General features: G+C 37.2%; 1 protein-coding gene across 1 annotated transcript in view; it reads right to left on the bottom strand.

Annotated features, from left to right (window-relative positions):
- Positions 1-17,811, bottom strand: part of ERI1 (exoribonuclease 1) — a 30,219-nt gene that overhangs the window by 9,627 nt on the left and 2,781 nt on the right. Inside the window, exons 3-7 of the mRNA XM_011942804.1 lie at positions 14,513-14,691; positions 10,556-10,766; positions 6,164-6,247; positions 4,139-4,248; positions 2,100-2,214 (exon numbers count right to left, since the gene is read on the bottom strand). Coding sequence (XP_011798194.1) covers positions 2,100-2,214; positions 4,139-4,248; positions 6,164-6,247; positions 10,556-10,766; positions 14,513-14,691 — 699 coding nt within the window. The remainder of the gene's footprint in view (positions 1-2,099; positions 2,215-4,138; positions 4,249-6,163; positions 6,248-10,555; positions 10,767-14,512; positions 14,692-17,811) is intronic.

The following is a 17,811-nucleotide window of genomic DNA, read 5'->3' as shown; positions in this document are numbered from 1 at the left end:
CATCTCTATTGAAAACACAAAAATTAGCCAGGTGTGGGGGCAGGCGCCTGTAGTCCCAGCTACTTGGGAAGCTGAGACAGGAGAACTGCTTGAACCCGGGAGACAGAGGTTGCAGTGAGCCAAGATCGCGCTTACTGCACTCTAACCTGGGCAACAAAATGAGACTCCATCTCAAAGACAAATAAACAAACAAAAAATGCACATAAAAAAGTTATCAAATATAATTAAAGGACTAGCATCCATCCAAAGTAAAAATCTATAAACCAGTAAAAAACACTGGTGATGGAAGAACAGACTACCATTTTTTTTAAACGGTCAGAAATTTAAACAAGGGGTTTACAAAAAAGCAATCCAGATAGCTAATGCCTCAATGAGATAGTATCACACACCCACCAAATTTAAAAAACATTTAAAATGTCTGATAATATCAGATGCTGGCAAAAACTTACAGCAACTATAAACTCACACAGTGCTGATAAGAGTGCAAACTGGTACAACTCCATTGGAAAACTATGTTTGCATTATCTAGTAATGTCAATGATGTACGTACCCCATGACCCAGCAACTGGACTCCTAGGTTTATATCCCAGAAAAATCAGTACACAAAGACACCAGGGCACATGCCCAAGAATGCTTATAACAGTACTCTTCATAGAAGCCCCAAATAAAAACAATCCAAATGGCCAAAGTAGAACAGATAAACAAATCTGGTATAATCACACAATGGAAATAATAGCAGTAAAGTGAATGAACTGTAGTGACATACATGATGTGGATGGATTTCAAGCACAATATTGAGGGGAAAAAACAAAATAAATAATACAGCCAGTATAACACTAATTATATCGTGCTCAAAGCCAGACAAAACTATACAGTATGAGGATACACATTTAAATATTAAAGCTATAAGGAATGATAAGAAAATGATTACCATGAAAGGATGAATTAGGGTTAACTCCAGGAGGAAGTAAGGGAGTTAAGTGGGTGGAAGTTACAAGGGTATTCGCTTTATAACAATCTGCAAAATTCTACTTTCTGCATGCATACTTCTCAGTTTTAAAAGACTGTTAAAACAGAAGAGTCTGTAAGGACAAGCACCTTTTCTCATAAAACTACTTTAGAACATTCTTCTCCAAAATGAAACTGTAAGGGAGAAAAATGACGACATAGGATCTAACGAATGAGGGAGAATCAAAGGAAATCCCCTAAGATGATTTTAAAAGAAGTCTGAAGAACTAATAGGTCAGATTAGAACAGGATTAAAGGCTCCAGGAAGACAGTCTGCAAAGGAAAAAAAGAGGAAAAAAGAAAACCTGACAGACTACATGAGTGTTTTCAGTCATGAGCAGTGACTTATGGTTTGAATGGAGAGTAAGGGGATAAGTAAACAACCCCAGAAGTAAATTATTAAGTAAACAACCCCAGAAGTATTATTACATCTAGAGGAAAGTTGTGAACACGGACTGCTCTGACTGAAAGGTAACAGAGCTATAGTAGGAAGATGCAGGAAGGGAAGGACATGCAGGAGTGGTAGCTCAGTCAAGCTCAATCTTCATCTTTCATTGCAGGAACTCAATAGGTCACAAACTGAAAACTCAAGAAGTAGTATAAGCATGAAACTTAGAAATACAAAGGTCAATATTTGGGGGGGATAAAAAAAAAGCTTTACAGAAGTTGAAAGTGTTTGCCTCAGAACAGGAGCCAGTTCTGGTGAAGGCTATGGCAGAATACTGACATTCATTGTAAGTCTTGCAATAATATTTTAAACATTTACACCACACACACATAACTTTGATAAATGTAAAGTAAAATTAAAATCTAGTGGGGAGCATTTGCTCCACAAACGATCCATATACTGACTGCCCCTACAGTTTCAAACTTGTCAGGTATATACAGTTAACCTATTTAAATAAAGTTAACAGGTTGAATGAGAAAAAAGCTTATCTAATTTGAACATAACTTATTTGGAATCTGAAGAGTAAGAACTAATTATATGGCCTTTTTCCATGAAAAACACCTGGAAAATTACAACTTAACGTACATGCAAAATTTAACAAATTTATGAAGAACCATATAATTATTAAATATAGAAATTTTACCTTGTAAAAGTTTCCATATGACTTCCGAATATTGATCCACTTTTTAGCAAAAGGAGGGTATTTGAGCCTGCTGAGTTGGCACTGAATGTTGAAGAATTTACTCATATCCCAAGAACTATAAATCAAAAAAGGAAAAAATTGGTGAAATAAACGGCATACTATTCTTACAAATGAGTATTTTAAATCTTTTATTGATGTCAACTTTCTTATATTCACACGTAACATTAACCTGACAAAATTAACCTTGCTTCCTACAAAATACTAATTCAAAATAAAGCTTTAAAAAACAAAGAAGTCGGATATATTAATTTTTGCTCACCAACTAATTCCTATTAGGCTCATCTTGATTGTTTTTATGGTTCTGGGCAGGCTTCTATCTTGCTGAGTATTATGCTAAGCTTACTTTTAATGCCAGACTTAGCAAAGTAAATTGACAGTGTGCTTTGAAACAATACCAAAAACAAAAAAATGGAAGAGACAAAAGTAGCTGGTATCAAATGGTTAAAATACAATTTATTCTGCTACAACATGTTTCTATAACACTAACCAATTTATTGTAGTTAAGGACAACACTGATTGTGTAATACGGAAATTGTGTTGGTTCACATGTGGTTATTCTTAAGCAAGGAGAGTCAGAATAATAGCAGTGGAAATTATAAACTTCAGCAGGAAATAAAAAAGCCCTCAACTCAACTGCTATACTGGGAACAAGACATAATCCTTTGCATTTTCTTATAATAATGTCAACTATATTATAAGAAAATTAAAAACAAGTTTATGTCCCCAGGATACTAGTGCTTCTGTGCAATTTTAATATACTTTGATACAACCTTCCCTTCCCTTAGTTGCTTGCCTGGGCTGTGTCCAAATTATTTATGGAGACTCCAATGACTGGTTTTTGTTAGTGCTCTAGTTACAAAATTGCATAGGTTTTGAGTGATCTGTCCCAGAAAATGACACTTTAACAGAACTGCATATACTATATTACGGCAGAAACACCTGTATACTTTAGCAGAGCACTGCTCATTCATGTTTAAAATCAGTAATAGGTTTCTGAAGAGGTCCATAAACATTTTTCCAAACAACAGTTATGATGTGATTAAATTCAATGCTCTTCTCCTATCATATGTGAGGATCTCTAAACCCTCTATGTTGGTGACATCTCAAGGACAGAGGATAATCTGTACAGTTTGAAACAGAAGTTGTTTAGGATGTTCTTTTCAACCTTAATGACCTTAAGGTATAGGAGTTGCCCTGGCACAATGTCTGTCATCTATGTTTTAATTTTTCTGATCTTTCCATTTAGCTTTTCATTTAACAAATGCTTTTTGGGCATATACTTTAAGCTCACCACTAAGGTAAGCATTATGGAAGATTATCAGGCAGCAAAAGTCCTTCTCTGAAAGAATTTTAAATTTCCTTGCAAAAGTAAGTCTGATGTATGTACATAAAGATTACATATCAGAATATATGGTCAGATGTCAACATGAATGGTACATATCATAGAAGTTATAAGGTTTCAAGGAAAAAAGATCAATGATGTTGTCAGGGTAAAACACAAGATGGGCTTTGAAAAATGATAAAGAAGTTGTCGAGAAGAGACTCTCAGTAGAGAGGGAAGCATACGTAAGTACACAGAGAAAGGATAAACCATGTGAATTCCTGGGCCAGTCTGACTGAAGAGGATTAATGGCAGGTGAATTAGATTAAATGGGTAGGGTGGGATGCGATGAAAGGGCCTTCAATGCCAAGCTCAAGAGTCTGGACTTTTTTGAGCAAGGAGTGTCATGATAAAAACAGAGTTTTAGGAAAGTCTTTTTAGCTTTACACATTGATCTTTCTGTAGTGTTCTAGTCCTGGATTGAACACTGCTTTCCTCCTCTCTTTCATCCTTAGGTGAAAGGAAAAATACTATCCCCTGTGGGGTGAGACTCTAGGGTCTTCAATAATAGTTTGTGGTTATTCTAGAAGTTAAATAAATTAGGGTATCTTTAATCTTTAAAAAGTAGATATAAAAAACAATCTTCCTAAATACTTACCCATCTGTTAAAATTGAATATTTATACTTTGTTCCTAATTCCTTCAATTTCATCCAGTCAATTACTTTTTTTAGTACCTGAGGGAAGGTATCAGCTCTGTCTACCTGATCCTGAGGATATAAAAGTAAAACATACAAAAATCAGGGCTGTGGCTTCACGTAGTCCTACAAAATACCCAGACCTAAGTTGGAGGGAAAGAAACAGTATGAGAAAGGCTGATGCTTTAATTCATGATTTCCTTGGCTTAGCTCCACCTCAAGTTTCATTTTTAAGAAATTTAAAAAATTTCATAACCAAGTACTAGGGACGACTTTCAACTGAAATGTATCATCCTCCCAAAATTAAGATTTAGGATCATCCCCAGTCGTTGGTTCTCTTTTTATAGGCCTCAACCTAGCGGCTTACTGGCTCTCTAGAGGCGGGAAGAGAGAAATCTAAGTTGAAAGCCACAGCTCCTTAAGTGTCTTCCCATCTCAGGTCTCACAATTTTCCATGCATACTACATACTGCTGCCAGACTGATCTTCCTAAAACGTAAATTGGGTCCACCCTATCACTCTCATATTTAAAACCTCCAACCACTCTCCAAGGCTTTCAGGATAAATAGATGCACAAGACCCTTCAGGATCTGGATTGCCTCTGCCTATCTGGACCATTTTCTTACCAGCCCATACACATCTGAACCATCCTGAACTACCTGTAGTCCTGCCAGTCCCCACCTGAAATGCCCAGCCATTCTTTTCTGCCTACCTACCTTTCATGACTCAGCCCAAGTTCATCAACTTGAGGGTGTTTTTCCCCAGGACAGTCTTCTATTCCCTCTGTCATATGTGGAAGCCATTTTCCTAGATGTCCACAACACCCCAATAAAACACTGACTTATCAGGCCTACTGTGACCACTGAACAGACTCACATCTATATACACATAAAGATACATATGAATCCTGGCATATATTATAGTAGGCACTCAAACACACGTGGAGTGAATGAATGAATGAACTAACTAAATGAAAAAAGTGCCTACCACATTAGAATACAACCAAAACTCAGAGACCTAAAAATGCATGAAACAAGCTGGGTGTGGTGGCTCATGCCTGTAATTCTACCACTTTGCGGGGGCCGAGGCAGGCTTGAGGTCAGCAGTTCAAGACCAGCTTGGCCAACACAGTGAAACCCGTCTCTACTAAAAATAGAAAAAAAAAATTAGCCAGGCATGGAGGTGTGTGCCTATAGTCTCAGCTACTTGGCAGACTGAGGCAGGAGAATTGCTTGAACCTGGGAGGCAAGAGGTTGCAGTGAACCAAGATCGTGCCACTGCACTCCAGCCTGGGCAACAGAGTGAGTCTCCATCTCAAAAAAAGAAAAATAAAAAATAAATGCAACATATAAAGTCAGGTTGTAAACAGATACATTCTAAAACTTATCTCTGGCTGGGCATGGTGGCTCACGTCTGTAATCCCAGCACTTTGGGAGGCCGAGGCAGGAGGATCACTTGAGGTTACGTGTTTGAGACCAGCCTGGCCAATATGGCAAAACCGTGTCTCTACTAAAAATACAAAAAGTAGAACGGTGTGGTAGCAACGTGCCTGTAGTCCCAGTTACTTAGGAGGTTAAGGCAGGAGAACTGCTTGAGCCCAGGAGGCAGAGGCTGCAGTGAGTCGAGGTCATGCCACTGCACTCGAGCCTGGGTGACAGAGGGAGACTGTCTCAAAATAAATAAATAAATAAATAAATAAATAAAATTTATCTCCAAGTTCAGTATGGTAACAATTTGCTGATGCTTCATTTTACAAATGAAATCTTTAGATTCATCACTACAACTCTTTAAGAGGAAAGGCTGAGGAAAATGTTACCAGGTGTAAAATTTGCTGTTTTTTTTTTTAATTATTACAACATGTAACATCTTTACCAAGCAAGGTATTAAACTGTTTACAACAATAATAATTTTTTAAAACTCTGTATAAAATAAATCCCTAATTTCAAAAACTCTTTCAAACTCTAGAAAGAAGAACTTAGAATTATAACCTGAGTAATTCCAGTAAGACTGATGCAGAAATCAGACAGCTGTGTGTTAATCTCTGGTCTTACATACTGCTGAAATGTGTCTTCCTGCAAGGGAAGGATAGCAAGTTAAAGTAATTCATATGACTTAAGATACACGATACATGATACACGAAGAATTCATTACAGCAGGTTGTAATTTTATAGGATCTCATGGCATAAACCTTTCTAGTTTTTAAAGATAATTCCCCACACCAAAAGCACTCTTAATTTTTAAATTAAAAAATCATTTAGTTCATAATTAATGCCAACCTTCAATTATAATAAATTAGCTTTAAACTACTGCTCTCATTTACTCCTGAATAGTCTTTATTTTCATATAAAAATCCAATGGAACTAAATTCTAAATAGTCAAAATTTAACTGTTAATGATATATACGTAGTTTAAGAGTTGCTAACACAGTGTACCTGTAGCAATGTTGAACCTTTTCAAGAAGCTTTCACGATGGTCTTTTTTTTTTTTTTGAGATGGAGTCTCGCTGTGTTGCCCAGGTTGGAGCGCACTGGCACGATCTTGGCTCACTGCATTCTCCTGCCTCAACCTCCCAAGTAGCTGGGACTACAGGTGCCTGCCACCACGCCCAGCTAATTTTTTGTATTTTCAGTAGAGACTGGGTTTCACTGTGTTAGTCAGGATGGTCTCCACCTCCTGACACGATGGTCTTATTTTATGCTCACAACTCCATAAACTAAGTGAGGCCAGTATTGTTATCAGGCTCCAATCTCTAAGTGCTTTTTCCTCTAGCCCAGTAATGCCTCTCTAACCAGAACACACTGAGTCACTTTTGAGAAATTAAGGACAATTTTAAACGCTGAAGATTTAAAGGCAGCAACTGTTAATCCTAGGTAGCACAGAGAAAATGACAAAAAAGATTCTTTATGGCAGAATATTTAAAAATTAAGAAAAGTAAAGTTTGTATTTCCTAAGAATAAATTCTTTCTACATACTTATCTATTAAGCTATAAATGGTTGTAAAGAATTGTAAATGAGCAACAATAAAGAACAAAAAAGAACACTTGAGGCCAGATGTGGTGGCTAATACCTGTAATCCCAGCACTTTGCGAGGCCAAGGAGGTGGGGGCGGATCACTTGAGGTCAGGAGTTCAAGACCAGCCTGGCCAACGTGGTGAAACCTGTCTCTACTAAAAATACAAAAATTAGCTGGGCAAGGTGGCACGCACGTATGGTCCCAACTACTGAGGCTGAGGTGGGCTAATTGCTTGAACCCAGGACGTGGAGGTTGCAGTGAGCCAAGATTGAGTCACTGCTCTCCAGCCTGGGTGACAGAGCAAGACTCCATCTCAAAAAAAAAGAATAATTGAACTTCAAAAGTTAGACACTCTTTACTTACCAGACATATTGCAAACTTCCACTTAACTGAATATCACAGATAAATTAAGTCTATATCCTTTTAAATATCACTATTTTATCATTTTAAATGACATTCTTTCAAAAATACATTGCATCTTCCCTTATAATTACAATTCGGTAGTACTAAATAACAGATATTACTAAAATGTTGTTATTCACTATTAAAAACTTTTAACAGAAAAATGCTAGAGAGAACTATGCATTCATTGGCCAAATCTTTAATCATCACTTAAATAAATTACATAAAGTTAAAAGGTCATAAGGGTTAAAACTAAAGGAACCTGGAAGCCTGTAATCCCAGCTACTCAGGAAGATGAAGCAGGAGACTCGCTTGAGCAAGCACAGGAAAAGCAGAGCAGTAAGGGGAGTCAGAAACATGAGTATAGGCCACACTCTTAAACACGATAAACAAATAGGCTTTATTTAGAGGTAAGATTTAAGGAAGGACCGGAAGGAAAAATGAGAGGGAGGGAGGGAGAAAAACATTGGCCAGCAAGACTTCTGGGTAAGAAAATCGGAGCTAAAGTCCTGGCAAGTAATGGGATAAAGCAAGCCTGGCATTTTTGAGAATGAGCAAGCAGGTCAGTACGCCTGGAGAGCAGTGAGTTAAGGAAGAGAGTAGTAAGACAGGAAACAATCAGAGGAAACAACAGGCCAGGGCATGTAAGGAATATGGGTTGTACTCTCAGTTAAATGAGGAGCCAGTGTAGGGTTTTGAGCAGAGGGGTGAAACGATCTGACTTATATTTTTAAAGGATTACTCTGCCAGCTTTGTTGAGAACTGGCTGTAGGACGACACGGACAGAAACACAAAGACCAGTTAGATAGTGAATGCAGTAAGTCACATAAATGATAGGGGCTCAGAATGAAGTCACAGCAATTCAGTTAAGTGACTGGGTTCTGGATATATTTTGAAGGCAGAGCCAAACAGGAATCATTGATGGCCTGGATGTGAGAGAAACAGGAGTCAAAGATGACTCCAAAGTTTTTGAACTGAGCAATTAGAAGGATTCTAATTACAAAAAGCTGCCATCACCCAAGCTACAAGAGGCTAAAGATAGACTGGGCTGGAGGTAAGTTCAACAGGTTGAGACATTTAAATAGAGATGTCAAGTAAGCAATCTGGATTTGGAACAGAGATACGGGTCTGAAATATGTATTTGAAAGTCACCAGCATAGAGATAGCTTCTGAAAGCTATGGAACTAGATAAGATCATCAAGCGAGAGGATGTAAGCTAAGAGGAGGAGCTAGGATTGAGACCTGGGACATCTGATATGGTGAAGCTGGGAAGGAAAGGAGGAACCAGCCAAGAAAACTGCAAATAGGGAATCCAGTAGGGCTAGAGAAAAATCAAGCAGAACAAGTTATACCTGAAGAAAATGCTCCAAGGAAAAAGTATTCAAACCAGCAATGCAGTGTTAATTATTTTTTTTAAGTGAGAATGGCTCACACCTGTAATCCTACCACTTGGGGAAGCTGAGGCAGGTGGATTGCCTGAGCTCAGGAGTTCGAAACCAGCCTGGGCAACATGGTGAAACCCTATCTCTACTAAAATACAAAAAATTAGCCGGGTGTGGTGACACGCACCTGTATTCCCAGCTACTCAGGAGGCTGAGGCACGAGAGTTGCTCGAACCCGGGAGGCGGAGGTTACAGTGAGCTGGGTTCACACCACCACACTCAAGCCTGGGTTCAAAACTGTATCTCAAAATAGAAAAAAAAAAGTGAGAATGTTCAATTTTGCCAAGATTTAGGGTAAAGGTCAAAGATGATGCTGATGAGTGATTTCAGTGGAATGATGGGATTGAATACATAAACTTTATTGAACGTAAACCCACAATGGTATGAATTTGAGAGAATGGAAGAAAAGGAAAGAGATACATATCTAAGTACATATAACTTATGTGAAGAATTTCCCCAAAAGGAGGAACAAAGAAATGGGGTAGCTGGCAGCGCAGTGGGATGAAGAGAAGGTTTTTTATGGTATGAAAAAAATAACATATTTGTATGTAGTGGGACCAATACAGACGAAAGCTATAAATCGTAATGTCCAAATGCGGGAGAACTGCTACAGTAACATCCTTGAATAAGAGAGAAGTAAAATCTAGTGACTTATGCAAGATTATTTGCCTTCACAGCTGCCATTTTTCCTTCTAATTTACAGACCTTCAATCTGCTTTGGATGAGAAAATTACAGAAAGACTAAGACTATAAAAGAGATTTTTAATAGCACTAAGAATAACCTATGCATTTTCATTCTCAAAGCCTTTTTATACTTACTCCCAAGTGGGTTGGTAGCAACTGAGGATATCATAGAAGTGACTTTTGGAAAGATGAGATGTTAGGATATTCTTGCTCAAATTTTATAAGGCAAGCAGTATTCTTTTAGGGAATTCCTCCTATGACTTTCTGAACTAATAATGCACTGACAAGTATCTAAAGCACACATATCATTTGGCTTAGAAATCAGGGCTATATGAGTCATTTCGCCCTTAAAATTTCCACTAGAGAGACAGGTTCAAAAGACATTTTTGTCAATTATCATTCTTAGAGATCAGAGTTCACACTAGGCCACAGCAGTGGTTATCAAGCCTGATTGCATATTAAAACCAACTGAAAAGCTTTAAAAAAAATGCTGATGTCAGGGGCCCTATCACAGAACTAAATTAGAATCTCTGGGAGTAGGGCCAGGCATCTGTATCATTAGTATTTTATTTTTTTACTTACCAGGAGATTCTGATGTCCACGCCCAGATGTTCTAAGCAAACGGAAAAAAAATTTTAACTTTCGCTACTGCAAAAAGAAAGCAGTAGTATCTAAAATTGTTTTATTATAGTTTTTCTATTAATCAAGCTCACAGCAAAGAAAAAACTTACTTTAGAGGTCTAATTCTAGCTAAACAGCAAGTGAGGTCCTCCACATAACCAGTAAACACCAGAATAGTTGCTGCTAGAAATACAATTAAAATATAAAAATTCACTTACTATTTCTAAAGTATGCGTATTCAGTAAAACCACCGGAAATTCAATTATTTCATGTACAAACTCAGGTGGGTTTCCTTCTTCACAAGTGGCTTCAAAGTCAATAATACAAATGTAGTCATAATAACTGTCAGCACAATTGCTCTCTTTCAACATCAGCTTCTGCTTCTTATAATAGTTTTTCAGTCTCTTCTTTAGAACATCCTTTACTCCTCTAAGCAGAATAAGAAGAGTAGTTACACTTAGGTAAATTCTACAGTCAAGAATCAAAATTCTTACCTGCCGCACTGGGTTGAACACTGACAATTACAGCATAATTTAGCAAATGCTAGCTAAAATAAATGTAAGAAAAGCAAGACTCAAAGCTAAGTTAGCAAAGAACCAGTTAAAATAATGTTTATTACAACATTAACATTTTCCTTCACAAGTAGTTTTTTATTTTAGTAGTATATAACAGTATTTTCTCCAATATATACTGGTATTTCAAACCATAAACATTGTCAGCATATACCACCAACACAGTCATATTGCCTTATATACTAAGATAACATATATGATACAAACATTGAAATTAATATAAAATTATTCCACTGGCCAAAATATAAACTTAAAAATATAAAAATTTGGGTTAAGCTGAAGATACAGTATTATCTCTTTCCTTTCTTTTGGCTTTTGTAGGTTAGTCAACTCAAAAGATTCATATGAATATGAAAGCATTATGAGCCTAGCATATAAAGGTGAATGTCTATTGGTTACTTAACAAGGAAAACTAAATTAGAATACACTCTAAGTGAACTGCATCCAGAGGAACATTATCATACTAGTAGGTTCTTAACTAGAAATAAGTTTCTTAATTTATCATGGGTAGAATATGATTTAGGGGATTTCAATATCACAGGTAGCTTTAAAATATACGTTCCACAAATGGGAGTAGTGGGGAGGAGAGAAAGGTCATCCTAATGGTAACAGTGATCAGGTGACTTCATTCTTTAAACAATATGGATTTTTCCAAAAAATACAGTTGCAACCAGCATTCAGGCTTCCTTCAGTGCTATGCAAATGAATCCTATATTGGCCTGCAAATATGAAGTAGAAGTAAAAATAAGAGGATCTAAATTAACTTGTAGTGCCAAGTATCATGTTAACTGATTAATGACTATTTAAAAAAAGTTTTAATCTTTTATTTTCGAGACAGAGTCTGGCTTTGTCGCCCAGGCTGGAGAGCAGTGGCCGGATCTCAGCTCACTGCAAGCTCTGCCTCCCGGGTTTAGGCCATTCTCCTTCCTCAGCCTCCTGAGTAGCTGGGACTACAGGCGCCCGCCACCTCGCCTGGCTAGTTTTTTATTTTATTTTTTTTAGTACAGACGGGGTTTCACCGTGTTAGCTAGGATGGTCTCGATCTCCTGACCTCGTGATCCACCCACCTCGGCCTCCCAAAGTGTTTCATCGTGTTAGCCAGGATGGTCTCGATCTCCTGACCTCGTGATCCACCCACCTCGGCCTCCCAAAGTGCTGGGATTACAGGCTTGAGCCACCGCGCCCGGCCTATTTTCCTTTCTAAACTACAATTAAACACTGAAAAAAAATCCTACCCACGAAAATAGTAATAATCGATCAGTTAGCTATTTTAAGACAAAATGTCTTAATATTGTTTCTTTGCTTGAGATTTTCCAAATTATCAAGACCTAGGGAGAAAATCCTTAACCTCTTTCATATTAAGGCACTGTGAGTGACCTCTGTGTCATGTGACAGCTTTGGATTACTTTCTTTTATTTTTGTTGGGGGGGGTGGGAGGTGTGATGGGGGAGAGACTACATTTACCAGAGTTGTCTGCAAAGCTAATGGCAAGACAAACATACAACTAGTTGCTCTGGATAGAAACCTGCTATCTTTAACATCTCCTTTGCTCTTCCAAATACTCACCATGTTTGCCAATTCCAACCGAGAAAAATATTCAGAACATGATTCTCTTTAATTCTTTCTGCTATGGCTCTCATTAGCTTTGTGGAGTATGGCAAATGCCTCCATTACAACCCTTCAATTCATTCTTTACCTTACTTGAGAACTGAGCACTAATGCCAATTTTCTGCTTAAATATCTTCAGTGGCTCCCTTCTGCTTACAAGGTAAAACGCAGACTTCAGCATAGAGTTCCTTCACAACTTGGCTACAACCTCTCATTTCAGTATCATTCTCAAATGTTCCTGAGATATACTGTGTACTGCAGACAAAACATACTACAAGTCATGGCCTCCACCAGCTGGATGGCTCAAGTCTATCATCTCAGCACTTTGGGAGATGGGTGGATCACTTGAGCCGGAGTTCGAGACCAGGTTGGGCAACATGGAGAAACCCTATCTCCATTAAAAATACAAAAATTAGCTCGGTATGGTGGTGCAGGCCTGTAATCCCAGTTACTCGGGAGGCTGAGGCACGAGAATCGCTTGAACCCCGGAGTCGGAGGTTGTAGTGAGCCGAGATCACACCACTGCACTCCAGCCTGGGCGACAGAGCAAGACTCTGTCTCAAAAAAATAAAAAAACTTTAAAAGTCATGTTCTCAGTATGTGTGGTACACTTTTATGTCCTATAACTTTGGTTGCACAACAGCTGAAGAAAAGGCAAGATCATGTTGCAGAAACCATACAAACTGGAATTAGAAAAGCTTCTATGTTATTTTTTTGTCTGAAATACCCTCCCTCCCTTTTCTGTTTGGCACAATTCAAATGTCACCTTTCTGAATTCCTGAGAAATATTGTCCTCTGTATCCTCATGCTGTACCTGGCCAGACCTCCAATACAGCATTGACCACTCTTGTATTGTGATGATTTCTTTGTGTGTTTTCCCAAAAGACTGAGATTGTCAAAGTGGGGAACATATCTGTATTTACCTTTACAACTTCAATGCCTAGTGCAGTAGTTAGAATTCAATACAGGCTTGTTGAATAAATGTATAAACATACATCTAGATCTCTAGCTCCCATGCAAGCCAGGAGTAAGCAACTGATCTTCACACCTGGGAAGGACAAAAATTTTGCTCGGAAAATCTTCTGTAGGCTACAAGCTGTACCTTCACAACAGAAAGAATCGGGGAATTAGGAATTAAAAATGTCTTCATACATTATGATGTAGACAATCTAGAAATATATTTGTGCTCTTTTGAAGAGTGATGAAACTCTAAAGAGGAAGACTACTACTTTTAAGAGAATTAAGATTCAGAGATGCCTTGAAAAAGTAAGAGTTTTCACCTATTTCATACAGGCAACTTTTTTTCTTGATGCCTGGCAGTTCTACTGTTTACCAAAAATCTATGTATTTTTCTGGACTCCAAAAACCATTCCTGTCCCACGGCCCAAGTCAACATAAAGTGATTTGTTTCGTAAAAAATTACTAAAAACTTAGGTATGTGCATATCTCATTAAAATACACACAGAGTTGACTAAGTTGCCTTGTTTTCTCACTCAATATACAGTTAAACATAATGCATACCATCACTGTACGTTATTTTTTAGAAACTAAATCAAAACAAAAAATATTCCTGGTAAGTGAATGATGTTTTTCATTTATTGTACCTGGTTTCAAACAAACTCTTTTTATAAAAAATACAAATGGCAAAAAGAAAATAAAAAAGAAAAATACTCAATCTCAGTAGTATAACTATCCATCATTTAAATGAGCAACTAAAAAAATAAAAAACACACTTGTTATGAGACAGATACTCCTATACATTGCCAGTAGGTCATTAAAACATTCATAGACTTTGATTCAGCAGTCCTATCATCTAGAAGATGGACAAAAATAATCAGAGTTGCACATAAAAAATGTTAATTATGGTGTTTTTGAATTAATAGGGTCATGTCATTATGGTGGGATTACAGATGATTTTTAATATTTCAATGTTTTCAAGATTTTCTAAAATGAGTATGTACTACTTTTATAATTTTATAAGTTATTTTTAATTACCTGGTTTCAAGCTTGAATTCTGAAAGCTTAGCTCTGAGTTCTTCCTTACTCATTCTATTAATACAGCCATTCGTAATAGCAATCTCTTTGTAAACTGGGTCACTGAAGTCACTCACACTGGAGGTAATGAACTTGGATCCTTTTGTCTCCTGGCCATCAAATCTATACTGTTGAGTTTCCTACGGGGAAAAAAAAAAAGAGATGTAGTTTATAATTAGTACAAACATCACAGATTTAAAGATTCAAACTTCTGAAGCCTCTTCATGCTATATGTTCAATGAAAAGTGTTCACTGCAGCTCCTAAAGGGAGGAAAGGATAAGAAAAAGGAAGATATGTCTCCAATACAATTTACCCCACTCTATTATGAGTCATGAGGTTCCTCAAAGGAAACAAAGCTAAGTAAAAAGAGGACTGGTGTTGGGAGTCAACACCACCTCAACAGAGAGCCCCAGCTGACTATTTACTAGAAATAGCAGCGTGACTTTGGATAGTCACGTATTAGCCTCTGATCTTCAATTTCCTTATCTATAAAATGGCAATTTGGTAATGGTAAATAGTGTTTGGGCAGAATTATTACCAAGATTAAATGAGATTATATGTATCAGGCTCCTAGACCCACAGCAGCAATTAATAGATGATAACTATTAATATCACAGACTACATAACAAGCCCTTCACAAACAATATGCAAAATTTACAAATGAACCCATTTTTAATGAACTTTTACATTACACATGTACAATAACTTGATAATTGTTTAACCTGACTTCATTTCACAAAAGTAACAAATATTGCCCAGCATAAAAACAAAATGGACTGCAAATCTAATTCACAGCTTCCTACCACTCAAAGCAAAGGAAATGTCTTTCATTTCAAAACTTACATTTTCCAAAAGTTATACTTATGTCAGTTAAACAGAAGCAGCACAGAATTATAAATCTTTTCATAAATAAAAATCTGTTAAGAAAAAACCATGACTCAATTCTACTTTCTCCACAGGCAGTCTCAAATTACTAATATGTTAAGTTCCAAAGATTCATTTGTAAGTTAATTATTTTCCACATGCACTATCACAAATATTAGCTATGTTCCAGAATTTTCAAAAATACTTAGTACTTACTGTGAATCCCTATGAAAACTTGCTACCTTAGTTATAATTTACCACATTGTCCTCATGTAAACTTTAATTACAGATCAAGAAAGGATAACCACAAAGAGGCCACAGTCCCTGACTTAGAACTGATCCTGATGGTTCAGGAACTATTTCTTAATCTAAGCTCTCAATTTAATGCAACACACATTTACTGGAAATGTAATGCTAGGTAAGGTGCCAGAGTACTCAAGAGTGACTCACCCATCTCCTTTGAGGAAGAAGTCAGCAGTTCCAATGTGTGAACTGTCCATAAATTAAAGAATAGCCACATTGAGGTTCGTTGTTAACAATGTTAAGAAAAAAAGTATTGCTAGTTGACCGACAATTCACTTTCAACAATATATTAAATTTACAATAGATATCTCTCTGCTTGATCAGAATTTAATACAAAATTATCTTTTGACTTTAAATCTACATTGAATTTTAAACTTCATCTTTAGTCAGGTTAAAATTTAGGTCAACATTAAGTAATAGTTTGTCTACCAAAACAGATGTCTCAGTTAATTTAAGTAGATTTTCTCTGTGGACAAATCCTCTTTCTCATTCACTTGTTAATTCTCATCCAAAACTGTAGCTACAAAAATTATTCACAAGTAACACGTAGGCCTCTTCTATAGATGCTATAAATTATGACTTCTATAAAGAAAAATTTGCTTCCTTTCCTAGGTCTAGCTCTAGTTCTCTTCCTTCAGTGAAGTTCTAGAGACAGCCAAGGTCCAATCCTCAGAAATGAGTGTCTCCTCCCAAATTTCAGATCTACACTAATGATTCACAAAGAAGGATGCTCAAGTCAATCCACCAAGGAGCACAAAGAAAATACTAAAAACCCTACTTGTATTGTCAATCTGCAGAAACACAAAATTAGTTTACAAAATACTTACATTTGCAACAGCATCCACGCCAGTATCTACATCCATCTATCACGTCACATAGAATACTGACCACACAATGAGAAAAGTGATAGATACCACAATATGGAGAGAAACATTCAGCATCACAGAACTGTTAACATTTTGCAATATTCACGTGTTCAATTAAGTGGGTGTATGGTTTATATTATTTCAAATAAGAGAATCTTTTACATTCTGGGATGTGGCCATGAAAATCTTCTATACCAAACACAGGTTTACTATCTCGCAACAAAACACTTTAACACTGTTGTTGAACTGAAAGATGAGTTACATATTTTCTATTACAAAAAGACAGATATTCTAAAATTGCTGTCCTCTTCTTACTGGGAAGGGTACGGGAGCTTGATTTTTAACATTTTTTTAAACGAACACAATCTGTTGTTGCAAGGTAAAAGAAAATACATTTTAACAGTAAGCTAGACAGTAACTGCTTGTCAAAAGAAACTTTATAGAGAACATTTTGAAAACAGAGGTTTTGGAAATGCTTATTTTGTTGCCAAAAATCGAGGTACTACCTACTAAAAAAAGAAAAGGAAAACCTTTGCATCCGTACACTGAAAAAAAAAAAAACTTAGAAATCTTCTTGGTGTTCTTCCAAAAGGAGAGTTCTGATGAAATTTGAACCTACTTATTAAAAATATAAATATGCAATAGCTTCTGTTAGTTTTCAAAGACAACTGGCATTAGAGATAATGGAAATTTACCACCTGAATTCAACAAAAAACTTTGCTTGAGATTGAAAAAAACTGTAACATGGCCAGGCGCAGTGGTTCATGCCTGTAACCCCAGCACTCAGGGAGGCCGAGGAGGGCGGATCACCCGAGGTCAGGAGTTGGAGACCTGCCTGGCCAACATGGTGAAACCCCGTCTCTACTAAAAATACAAAAACGAGCCAGGTGTGGTGGTGGGTTCCTGTAATCCCAGCTACTAGCTACTAGGGAGGCTGAGGCAGGAGAATCACTTGAATCCCAGAGGCAGAAGTTGCAGTGAGCTGAGATCATGCCATTGCACTATAGCCTGGGCAACAAGAATGAAACTCTGTCTCCAAAAAAAAAAAAAAAAACTGTTATCATTATTATTTTTTGAGACAGGGCCTCACTCTGTCACCGAGGTTGGAGTGCAGTGGCACGATCACAGCTCACTGCAGCCTCCACCCATGGGCTCAGGTGATCTCCCCATTCAGCCTCCTTAGTGGCTGGGACTATGGGCGAGCTCAACTACGCCCGGCTTTTTGT

The sequence above is a fragment of the Colobus angolensis genome, unplaced genomic scaffold (genome assembly GCF_000951035.1).
Source record: "Colobus angolensis palliatus isolate OR3802 unplaced genomic scaffold, Cang.pa_1.0 Scaffold210, whole genome shotgun sequence".
Taxonomy (NCBI): domain Eukaryota; kingdom Metazoa; phylum Chordata; class Mammalia; order Primates; family Cercopithecidae; genus Colobus; species Colobus angolensis.
This window is presented reverse-complemented; position numbering and strand designations above follow the sequence as displayed.